The following is a 12,761-nucleotide window of genomic DNA, read 5'->3' on the forward strand; positions in this document are numbered from 1 at the left end:
AGTATATATTCCATTTAGTGCTTATTAAACTGTACATCATCATCGTCATCATCACCATCTCTCTCTCTCTCTCTCTCTCTCTCACTCCACTGTTTAGATTAGCCATACAAACACTAGACACGCTAAAATACGATGGTCTGCAGTTTTGCACTTTTGACGTTCAATCAATCCTAACAGCCTAGTTCTTAATTATCTCTTTTTCTTAATTCCCGATTCATTTACGTTTGCAGTTAGTACTAGCACAATTGAACAAATCATTAGATAAGATAAATTAAATGTTAACGTAATATTTTGATTTATGCAGTATCTCCTTGTGTTGTAAAGCAAGTTCTAATTGGAAGAGATTTTTGAGATAATATGTTTCTGCTGAAATGATTTATTTTCAACACTAATATTTCGAGGCAAAGTTTCCCATCTTGAGAACATTCTATTAACATAATACTTGATAAGTTACAACAAGTACTTCCCTACTCAAAAGAAAAATACTATAAATGAACCAAATAAGAGGCATATACAGAAGTTCAAACATATATTTATGATCAAAATTTCGAAGAATAGTTTTTAACATCTTTATTTTTGTTGAAATTTTATTGCATTAATATATTTCATGTTACAAAATGCAATTGAATTCAACGTGAATACAATCCTAGGATGTCCGTAGTATACATATTCAGACATAACTTCGAATATTTTTTTCAAAAAATTGTGAAGTAACCTTTCAATCTCTTCACACAGCATTCCTTTTCTAAAATACTTTTTTGTTGTGGCGTTGTCTCACACAAGAATAACATTATGGTGTCTTGCACTGTTAGAGAAAGAATATTCCATGTACGGAAAGAAATTACAGTTTTAGGCTTATCAAAATAATATCCGGAGATTGAGTGAGAGTAAGACCACCAATCCAGGGAAGTAGCACCATATTCCATTATCTTTGCCAAGAAATGCTAATGAAAAAAAAACCCTTTTGAGAGAAAGAGAGAATATAGAGTAAAAATAAGCCCCAGTCACCCCTCTCCCTCCCATATCCAGGAAAACAAAATTATCCCTTGGACCACCACATTTCTTTTTTATTTTTTGTATTTCACTAGACCAAGATAAAGTTACTTGAACGTATTAAAAGAGAAGAAAAATTAGCACTATCAGTGTAACAGTAGATTGGTTACACTTTTCTCAGTGTTTGATATACATATACACACCGTATCATATATAGATAGTAATTTGTTTTTAAATGTCAGTGCAGTTTGAGAAAAGGATAAAGTGAAAGACGGACGGTCGGACAGACGGACGGAGGGTCGGACGGCTCAGGATAACAATAATGAACCGGAATTCTCTTTAGAAAGTGCGGGCATAATATGTGTACCGTGTTAAAAATCGAACATATGACTGATGGCATTTTATTTAAATTTAAAATTCAAATTTATAAGGTAAAAACAACTAAAGAAACAACTATGTTTAACATAGTTTTCCTTTTTAAATTGTTGTTAATTTCATTTCTAGTAGACAGCAACTAAACTGAAGTGGTATTTGGCTCATTATAGACTAATGACATCGGGAATGGTCTTTGGTGAAGATGGTTGTACGAGTATGTATAGTGATCAGAGTGTTGCTCTGTGAAGGAAGACTGAGTCTCGATATGATTGTAGAGGTTTTCATCTTTTTGTTCTTCTCTCTGATGTGTGACATTGTAAATGTCATCTGTATGATCATAAACAGAATTATGATCATATGCTTGTGAAACCTAAAATAAAACAAAAAACTTTTTAGATTCGATGTCTGTGTTTTTCATCGTATTTAGAAATTAAAATCGTATAGATTAAACAATTCACAAACATCTTCATCATATATGTTCCCTGTATCATCGTTTGGGGAATTGTGGATATGTCCAATTTCTAAATGTGTAGAGTCTTGATATTCAAACCTACAATGCAAACACATAATGTTTGAATAACCAGTACAGAAGTATTTGAAAATATAATTGTTCGGTGATTTTTTTTTTAAAATATGTGTTTATATCACGTATAGATTGATTACATGTACCTCTGATTGTCCGGCTTTCTCTTTTTCAGTGCAAACAGGACAGTGATAAATAAACACACCAAACATGTAATAATAACGAATCCTCCTGCAGCTATGATAAGAAATTGGATTCGCTTATCTACAATTTAGGAATATTGAGAAAAAATCGTCCTTATTACATTTTTTACATACAAAACAATCAGTTAGATTATTACTTTTTAAATACAATCAGTTAGATTATTACGATTTGAATAAAAACCCATCTTGATTAGCTCACCAGCGATCCAGGCCTGTTCCTCCATTATTTTAGCTATTAAACCAAAATATTTATTACAGAATTAAATAATAAATATCAAAACCCAGTAGTTTCTACCACAATGAACAAATGATAAAATATTGTGTATAGGTACTTTCTTTGAACTGGTCTTATAGTATATATTGTATAATCATAATTAATTATTTTGGTTTTTATTAATGATTCACAATTTAACACTATCTTTTTATTAATGACTGTTACCATCTACTTCGATATCTTACCTTGAAGACATTTCAGAGCTGTATTGTCTTCAAAAAACCCTACTTCACACAAACATAACTTCTTGTCTCGTATTTCTCTACAGACCTCCTTCCCCGATGTCCGTTTGCACTGAAGATCTATTTCACATTCCTCGTACAGTTGTTTGTCGACTGAGAAATATAAATTATCACCTTTTTACCTATTTTTCAAAAAGTTAATATTTTTCATACGTTATATAAGATATATATATCCTTCTGAGGAATATATATTTAAAAAAAATGACATTCATTATGAAATATATGTTTTAAATAAAGCATTTAAGGATGTGAACTCACTTATTTTGTAAATATACCTTGCAGACATGTCTCATTGTATCTCATATATCCTCTAGTTCTGTTGCATTGACAAGTCAAAACACCTGCATAATTTTCCTTAGATACACACATGACAGCGGGTGGTGTGCCTGTGCATTGCTCGTGTATGCAGCAAGGTTCACCAAGAGACAATCCAACTACACGAGAGTGTTAAAACATTTCTCAAACTAAATTAAACGTATCACAAATTAATACAAATAAATTAAAAAAAACATTATCAAGCCCCAATAAAAATAAGGAAAGTGTTTTGTTTTCTTACTTATCTGAAAACATTAAATAGCAAAATGAACTTTGGAAATAGTTTACCTTTAATACATTTCCAAGTGCCGTTTACTTCAAAATACTTGTATCCTGTATTACACATACACATTTTCCGGTGATATTTTTCTTTGCAGACAACCTCGTCAGAGGTCCTATTGCATTGATCATCAATTTCACACTCATCATAAAGCTGTTTGTATACTAACAATGCAAACATGTCTTCTTTAAGTGCAACACTTACAATAACAATGGCTAGGTGAAAATTAGTTTTGTATCATTAGTACCTTTTAAGCATCGTTCTTTATATCTAATATATCCTGTTGAGCACCGACATGTTGGATTGTGGATTTCATTAGAATCAGCCATGCACAAACCAGCGTTTGGAATACCTGTACACTGTGCATCAACATTACAAGACTCATAAAGTTTCAATCCAACTGAAAATATATATCATTAGCCATGAAATTCAGATCATCAATATCCCCACTTTACGTGGATTAAGATTACATTTTTTTGTTTTTAATGTTAAATAAAAGGGTATACTAATCGATGGGTTTTTTTTTTCAATTATAAAAAGAAACGTCACATTCAAAAACTCCAACTTAAATAATGTTTGATTATAAGCAAGAAAATTGAAGTTATATACATTGATAATTAATAAAAATCAAGAAAAAGCTATCAAATTAATGAAAGAATCAGTAAAGTATAGCTCAATATAGGATTTGTTTTTATTTTTATTGTTCTGTTAAGGGTGTTATTTACTCAGGGTTTGAGTTCTCAAATTCCGATTGTTAAAAAGTTCAATGTAATGAGTAAAATTTGTTCTAAACACAAAAATTATTTATGAAATGAATTATTATTGACAAAACATTCAATAGTTTTACTTTATTATGGAATTATGCTCAAACAAAAATTGACTTTTAGCCAAACAGAGGAAATTCGGACTAAATTTTGCAGATTTTGTTTTCTGCTAAAAGTTTTTTGGCAGTAGTCTAATATTAAAAGTTAGGATTTTATATTTAAGTCTAAGTAATTTTGCATATTTTCCGTTGGTTTTACCTCACTTATTCATTAAATTAATCTTATGGCACGAATAATAATAATATTGAAAAATGCCTAAACACGATAAAAGACATCATATCTCAAAATTTTGATCATTGACCTCATATAAATTTTATGCCAACAGAATAAGGTCAATATAAGTAGTTCAATATCATAAATGTTTTTGTATTATCATCATTCAATTTTTTGTAAAATTGAATCAAAAATGGGTAGGGATTTGAAAACTGATAGAGGAAATTCGGACTGAATTATTTTTAAAAATTGATGCTGAAATCTTAATGTTGTGTACTTATTTAGTGCCACTACCATTCGTAAACTGTATCTTAGTTTTTAAAGTGTTTAATTATTTGTAATATTTTTAAAATTAAGAAAATCTCAATCGTTGTGTAAAATTTTATGGGAATTTTTCTTGAATTTTCAATAAATATTCAATGGCCATTAAATCAAAAAGTAGGTCATTGACCTACTTTTCTGAAAGTGAAAAATAACAATACAAGCAAAGGTCTATAACACACAATAGATGGTTTTTCATTATCATCAGTGGATTTTTTTTTCATTCTGAGTAAACGTCATCCTTAACCAAGAACGCGAGTTGACAGGACGAGTTTGTCATGAGTCGCAGGCAGATACCTTAGACCGGCAATCTATTGTGTATTTTAAAAAAATATATAAATAAAATGGATTAATTTGAATCGATTTTATGATATCTTTAATAGAATGACATTTCCAAAACGGGTGCCCTGGAACGCAGTTGGACTATTTAACGTCATGGCGGAAAGTGGATAGTGAGTTAACCATTGGGCAGATACCTTTTATCTGACTCCTTGGTTTAAAGAAAATGCAAAAAACCATGCATGCATGTAAACTGGCGTTTAAATTCATACATTTCTAAAATGACAATTTGGCAGTAAACCTTATACATTTATTTGTAAACAGTGAACATATTGTGTTCTATGTCTATAATGATAAATCATATGTCTATATTGATAAATGATATGTATGCATACACGAGTAGTTTAATTGGGCGCCCTAAGTGGTTTTTTTTTTAAAACAGTGATGAAATCTGACTAAAAGAACAAAATCTATGAGAGATACGACGCACTAAGTATCCACTCACTGATTTGAAATTAATCAGGTTGGGACCAATCGCCTTAGTGAGATATAATAGCCTGTTTGGGATTTAAATTTAACGTGCAAACAATAAAAATTCCTGATTTTGAAATTGTTGATATTGATCCGCATTAGAATAGATGAAATGCAATAACTTTTGTTATTATAAAAAACTTTTTCTGTAACCGTACTATAACGGAGATTGATCCCTCAGTATATCCAAACTTACTGGGGATCAATCTTACAAACAATAGACATATAGAAAAACTTCTTAACCAAAAGGTGTTGCATTTGATACACATTAATGCGGATCTATATCAAAAAGTTCAAAACCATTTTTTTGAAATGTTTTGCAACCTGTTAAATGAAAAAAATTGGTATTTTTTTTCGCAAAGAGCTGCAACAAAAATGATTAAGGTCATGTGCATGTGTATATCATCCATTTCAGTTAACAGCTTCCGTCCCTGTCCGCTCCTATAAATACCAAGCCTCGCAGTTAATTATTTTAAGGATATGTTGAGAGAGCAATTAAAATAAAATATGGACACAGTATAGACAATCTCAACAATAAATGGTTCTATGAATATTTTAATTTTTCTTCTGTACAATTAGATAAATTTCATTGGTACCACGTGCTGTCTTTTAAGTAAACAAGAGTCATTATGCATTTGTTTTTTTTATTAGGTTTACAGTCTAATATAAGATAAAATTTACCCTTGAGACATTTCGAAAAGCTGGTTTCCTCAATGGACATGTATCCAGAATTACACACACACATTTTAATGTGATGAATTTCTTTGCAGACAACCTCTTCAAAAGTCCTATTGCATTGACTATCAATTTCACATTCTTCGTTAAGCTGTTTGTATTCTTAAAAAGTAAATACATATTTTAATGTAACGTTTATAAAAGAGTGACACAACTAATAGATTAATAAAACATACCTTTTAAACAGCTTTCATTGTGTTTCATGAACCCTGTAGAACACTGACAAGTTAAACTTCCAGTCTCATCCGGAACGGCCATACAAGCAGAGTTTGATGTACCAGTGCATTGTCCGTCTACATAGCAGTTTTCACCAAGAGTTAACCCCACTAAAATTTAAATTACAAACTTTAAATAATTTTCAAAAACTAAACAGTAAATGGAATTATGTTATATTATTTTAGTTCTTTAAAGTTCTTACAACATAATACTCATTGTTCTTTTTCATGGTGAAAAGAGTACTGTACATAACCTCGAATAGTAGAGTCCCGATTGATAATACAGAGTTAAATGATGAATGTTAAAATGACATTGTATTTTTACTTGGTTGAAGATTCAACTGACTCCGTTAATGTATTTAAGATATTTAGATTTGATAGAAGGAATGCATTTATTACCTCTATCACGAACTATTGAGGAATGTTGACATATCAATAACTTACCAACATAAATTATAACATTGTATATAAAAGATTTATTTATGAATTATCGTGTGAAACATTTAAAAACATATTTGTAACTTGTTTTTGTAACTTTTACCTTTGAAATCAATTTCAACCCAACCTTGCTTGGTGCCACATACAATGGTGCTTGGAATCGTTAACTTACAATGATACTAAAATATGAAATATTCAAATTTGACAATAAACAAATTAATTTTTTATCCACCATTACCTTTGAGGCAAGCTCCTTTAAAGATTTGTTTATCCTGTGAACAGTAGCACATCTTCATCCCATCTATAGCTTTACATTCGTTTGCTCCAGTAGATCCGGTACATTGTTCCGACAAATCACAGTACTCATATAGGTGACGATTTGCTAATATATAGCATCAGATACATATTTTAAATGATCAAATTTTGGGAGTTTACTTTTAAACCCCATTAAAAGATAGTATGATACATTATCAGGGTGATGAAAAAAAAACACTTACAAGTGTGAAAAAACTTATTACTACATATCCCTAGAATAAAAGATTGCTAAAAACAAAACTTGCATACAATGTTAACCAAATTTTCAGTTAAAACATTAGTCGTGGAAAGTAGATTAAATGATGATTTATTACGTTTTAAAATGTAACCTTTATTACCACTTGTCATTTCGTTGCCTTCGTTGCCAATTTCCATTTCAGATCAATTGTGTTTTTCTAGCAGTTGTGTTTTTATTATAATCATTTAAAACATTCTTTAAACAATGCGAAGTAAAATTGCTTGTGGTAAGTATTTAAACATTGATGCCAACATTGTAACAAATTTTCATTATAAATGTACACTGCAAAATATGCCTTTAAAATTACATCTATATATTAAGCAAAACAAAAAAAGTCCTACAATCATTTTACAGGATGATTTATATTTGAAACAAACTTCTCATATTCAGTTCTGAGTTTTCATTTTGTTTATGATATATATTTCGATTTCAACTTACTTATAAAGCATGATGAATTTCTCTCGATGTAACCTTTGTCGCACTGACAAATGGATATATTTCTACTATCATCATTCAAACATGTATGCCCATTGATTGTTCCTGTACATTGAAGGTCCTTTTTACATTCTGCATTGAGCGAAAGTCCGCCTTACATAAAAAACGACCAACAATTAAATACTTCAGTTTTTATTATTTCTAGAGTGAAGAATGAAAAATTAACAATATAGACATATATATATATATATATATATATATATATATATATATATATATATATATATATATATATATATATATATATATATATATATATAAAGCACTGAATAGAATCAACAACACTAGGCATCTTTAAGGTGTCGGATCTAACATATAGATACTAAGCCAGTAAACTGAATATATAAAGCACTAAAAATGGCTAACGACACGAAAAATAGAAATTGTCAAATTTTCGGGACAACCAGTCCCTTCTTCAGGACCAAAAAATAAATTACATGAGTACAAAACAAAGAAAACAAAATCTGAAGCTACTACTAAACTTCTTAAGAAACTATAAAAAAAGAACAGCTACATTATTTTTTATAGTTTCTTAAGTAGTTTAGTTCGTGTCGTTAGCCATTTTTAGTGCTTTTTATATTCAGTTTACTGGTTTAGTATTTATATATTAGATCCGACACTTTTAAGATGCCTAGTGTTGTTGATTCTATTCAGTGCTTTATATATATATATATATATATATATATATATATATATATATATATATATATATATATATATATATATATATATATATAGTTTTTTGTTTGATAGTTTCATTTCTCTGAAAGTAAGCATTATTTTATTATTTTGAAGTATATGTTATATTCAATTCATTCCAATTTATGCCTTATTTAACTTAAAAAAAAGATACCAGTTTAGTTTAATAATGAGTAAACCTAAACCTACCTAATATGCAGTTGGAAGCACCTGCAACATAACCTTTTACACATGAACACACTTTCTTGTTTCGGATCCTATCATGTAAACAAAGTGAAGCGTTGATAGTCCCTGAACATTGACTGTTATAGTCACAGGTTTTTCCAAAGGCTAGCCCGACTAAAATAGTAAATACAATGTATTAAAAGATAAAATAAAAACAAACTTTTAAAACTGAAATCATGTAAAACAAACGTAACTTGATGAAATATGAATGGTAAAATATTTTATCCATTTAGGCAAACAGTTTCTACTAAGCATCTAAAATAATCATATTTACATTACCATTTACATTTAAAGCTAACATAATTTAAAAAAATAAAAGAGTTTACAGCACTTTAAAAATTCTAGATGGAGACAACGAATGACCAAAAAGGCGTAACACTTTGTTTTAGACCTGTACAATACAATGTGATGATTTTAATTCATTTATTAATCAATGACGATTTTTTGTAATTACTTGTTTTTTAAATTTATAGTCTGTGCCTGCCATTTTTTGTTTCATTTTCTTCCGGTTTTTGTTTTAGAAAATCCTCTGATCATATTCCATTGTTGCTAAATCATGCCTATTAAGAGAAGTTTGCTTTTTTCTCTCCCAATGCTTACACTTCAGAACTTAATCTAAAATCTAATTTTCTTGCGGCTTTGTGTTTCCGAACGTATGAAGCATGCATTATTTTTAAAAAATGATAAATAAAACACACAGAGTGGAAATCTAATAAATTGAAGGTTACGATCATCATCCGATTGACGATTTTTTAATTATTCAATGGTCTGACATCAAACACATGCTTACCTTGTTTACATATTCCATCTAAAGCTTCATAACCTCCCAAACATTGACAACTTGTGAAATTGTTAACAATCCTGCATTCACTATTTCTTGGACAAGGTAAATTGGTATCACAGAAATCGTCAATTTTGCGTTCAGCTGCAATTTTAAAGAGTTTATAAAACAAGCTGAGTTACTCGATATTATATTTAATAAATTTGAAACAGGATGCGATAAAATGTTGATTTGAGGCAATTCATGTTCTTATTTAAGCAATGAAAATGATACATCTTATCTAAAATAAACATTTAAAAATAATATGTATTAACTATTACAAAAATGCACAATAACTTACTTGTTGTGACTGAATTGTAACTAAAACAATCATTATGAAAAACCAAATGCACTTTAATTCTCAACAACATAAAGAGGGCAAAACAAGTTGTGTCCTCTCCCTCTCAATGTTTATATAACTCAATACCGTAACTAGGTACATGTACACAATAAGTTTTCGAAATTATTGTATTTTCATCATTGAAACGTTATACTTTAAGAACTTATTTAGTAAAATTTTCTTTACTTTGTGAAATCAACTATTTAGTATGCCGTGTTAGACTCTTACGAATACAAAGTTCTTCGTTGACATCTGGCGATCGTCGACAAACCTCTGACAGCCTGTCACAGCCCTGATTACATGTTAATCCGCTAAGAACTGTAAATATTATCATATATTAGTTTATATTACACTGTGCAAAAATTGTTAACAATAATGAGGGGACTAATTTATTAAAATTGAGTTAGAGAAAATATACAAATAAAAAATAACTTTTATATATATGCATTTGTATGTGGTGCCATTATCATGCTTTAAACACAAAAATAAAATGTTTTAACACATTTACAACGGATCTTAACTAATATTTCTTTATATTAAATTATCCTTGATCTTTGATTTTTTGTTTAATTCCTTGCAAATGATCAAATGCGTTATTTGAGCAACGACTGTCGATTTCCTTTATGTTTAATTACCTGTCGGCCCTTCACAAAAAAGGACCATTTCCACATTTTGTAATTGGTTTATACAAGGAGATGCTTCTAAAGGAAAACTGTACTTAGCACCAAAAGCGAAGTAGTTCGTTTCTGCTTTGGCAACGTTGGATATTGCAGATAAATTTATCACTGATTTCATAAAAATCAAACAAGACTCGTTTTCAATTGAATGATCTGGAAAGTGGAAAAGTAATCATTGTTCAAAAAATACTTTTTTTCTGTCAATTACTAAAATGTATAATTTACGCTATTCAGTTTTGATATAATTGTACCTCTTCTTATTAAACTTGATACGTTTTCTGGATAAAAGCCACATCGTTCTTCACTTCTTACAAATGCCGTGAAATCTTGATAATGGTATGTCCTTTAAGTGCACAATTCTCAAATTACAATAGGAAATTAAATGTCATTATCAGTAGAATCATTACACGCCAGACAATAGTACAACTGTCATGCGTTAGATTATTTTCTTATTTCGATAGAATCTTACCATAAAATTGCACGAAGTATATAAATTAAATATGCATAATTATTTACCCAACATAGAATAAGGCGTCCAGACAGGGCACCTTTACCAAATATACGATCCAAAATTTGATAACCAAGGTAACTATGATATTAAGAAAACAAAAAATGTATCACAATATAACGATTATGCTTTGTGAATTAGGAACAAACGTCATTGAAAGATATGTTTAAATCTTACATAATAAGAATAAACGTTGCTTAAAACAATCAATCCTTCTTGATAGCATGATTCTCTCGTCTGTAAAAAAAATCACGATTTCATCTTTTTTAAACTATATTTTTCATTAAGGGAAACTCTTAAATGCATTCCGGTTTCCTCAATTAGCAATAAAACACCAGTTTATGTCTGGCACGTGAATTGCAACATTTCCGAAACTGAAAACAAAACGTCCTTGTACATCCAAGTACATTATCATCTATATATAAAAAAGGCATTTGAAAATATTAGGTATTGAGATTTTGGTTAATAAAAAAACTTTCTGAATGGTTTTCCGATTTTTTTTTAAACAATTTGTATATGTAAACAAAATAAAGAAAACAGTGGACATTATTTCAGTATCATGATTTGTCTGAAATTTATTTCAGTTAGGCCAAAATAGAGTTGTTTGTTTATTGATTAGCATTATATGATTCAAATAAATATTGATTGTTACATGTTAGTTTAAGCATCCACACTTTAAGTGTCAGTGGACCTACTACTGATGATAAAAGAAATCAAATTATATATGTTCATTTACCTCTTTTATGTTTTAACGTTTGTGCAAGTTTTACTAGTGTTCAATTTGAAATACGGAGATAATTCAAAAATATGTACCGAGCATTATTGAATTTTGATGTCAAGGCGGTGCATGCAGCGAAAATGCATCAAATTGGTGGGAATCTCGGAAGAAGACCTTTTCTTGCCAAGAAATTGCTTTCAAAAAACCTATACAGAGGAAAGGGGATATACGAGCAAGGATAAACGTTAAAATGACGTTGAGGTGAGTGTGTGGACGTACCGGGTCAATGGATATTGGCAAGTTTGTTAGCTTAAAAGGAATAAACAAATGATACCTGTCATTAACTTCAAAATTGACACGTTAATGAAAAGTATCCTGGTTTACTTTCTGGTGAACTTTCAATGATTTAGCTTTTTTCCAAGGGATTGGTGAATGTCTCAATAATTTTCGAACAACATGCTAAGCATTGAAGAATTAAATGATGCATGTAGGTACCTGATTTACCTTCTTATTTGATTAAAAGAAAATACATAATTTTTCAAGTTTCAAGTTATCTTTTGTAAGAATTTATCTTGTTTTACAATATTTATCAATAATTGTTATTGATTTTCCGTACAAAGGGAATACTATTTATGAAATTTGCATAACGTATGATCATCACCTTTATCTTTTAATACATAATACATAAACAAACAAGACAGTATAAATGTTGCTCTTTGACAAAAGCGTGACTTTAATTGTTACATAACATACACAATACGCAGAATTATAGGAAATAATTTTACAAAATTCTTCAATAATTATTGAAATTTAATTTCTTTCTTTCACAATTATGAGTTTGATATCAATATGATGTAAACTGTAAAAAGTTTTCGAATAGAAATGGAAAAAATATAAAAATATGAATGTTATCAAATGGCTCTATTGAGAAATCTAAAATTGGTAACTAAAACTCAATAAATCAA

At 29.4% G+C, this 12,761-nt stretch overlaps 1 protein-coding gene across 1 annotated transcript; it reads right to left on the reverse strand.

The window, feature by feature from the left end:
• Positions 1 to 1,451: 1,451 nt before the first annotated feature.
• Positions 1,452 to 11,331, reverse strand: LOC105328521 (prion-like-(Q/N-rich) domain-bearing protein 25). Its single transcript, XM_066081352.1, has 19 exons — positions 11,256 to 11,331; positions 11,087 to 11,159; positions 10,822 to 10,913; positions 10,529 to 10,723; positions 10,122 to 10,211; positions 9,524 to 9,658; positions 8,698 to 8,847; positions 7,753 to 7,902; positions 7,000 to 7,143; positions 6,285 to 6,434; positions 6,055 to 6,210; positions 3,453 to 3,605; positions 3,214 to 3,369; positions 2,886 to 3,044; positions 2,554 to 2,703; positions 2,294 to 2,326; positions 2,038 to 2,155; positions 1,831 to 1,918; positions 1,452 to 1,738 (listed from the first exon to the last, which is right to left on the reverse strand). Exons 1-19 carry the CDS (start codon positions 11,302 to 11,304, stop codon positions 1,508 to 1,510), a joined length of 2,472 nt encoding a protein of 823 aa, XP_065937424.1. The 5' UTR covers positions 11,305 to 11,331; the 3' UTR covers positions 1,452 to 1,507.
• Positions 11,332 to 12,761: the final 1,430 nt, after the last annotated feature.

The sequence above is a fragment of the Magallana gigas genome, chromosome 4 (genome assembly GCF_963853765.1).
Source record: "Magallana gigas chromosome 4, xbMagGiga1.1, whole genome shotgun sequence".
In the NCBI taxonomy this organism is placed as follows: Eukaryota; Metazoa; Mollusca; class Bivalvia; order Ostreida; family Ostreidae; genus Magallana; species Magallana gigas.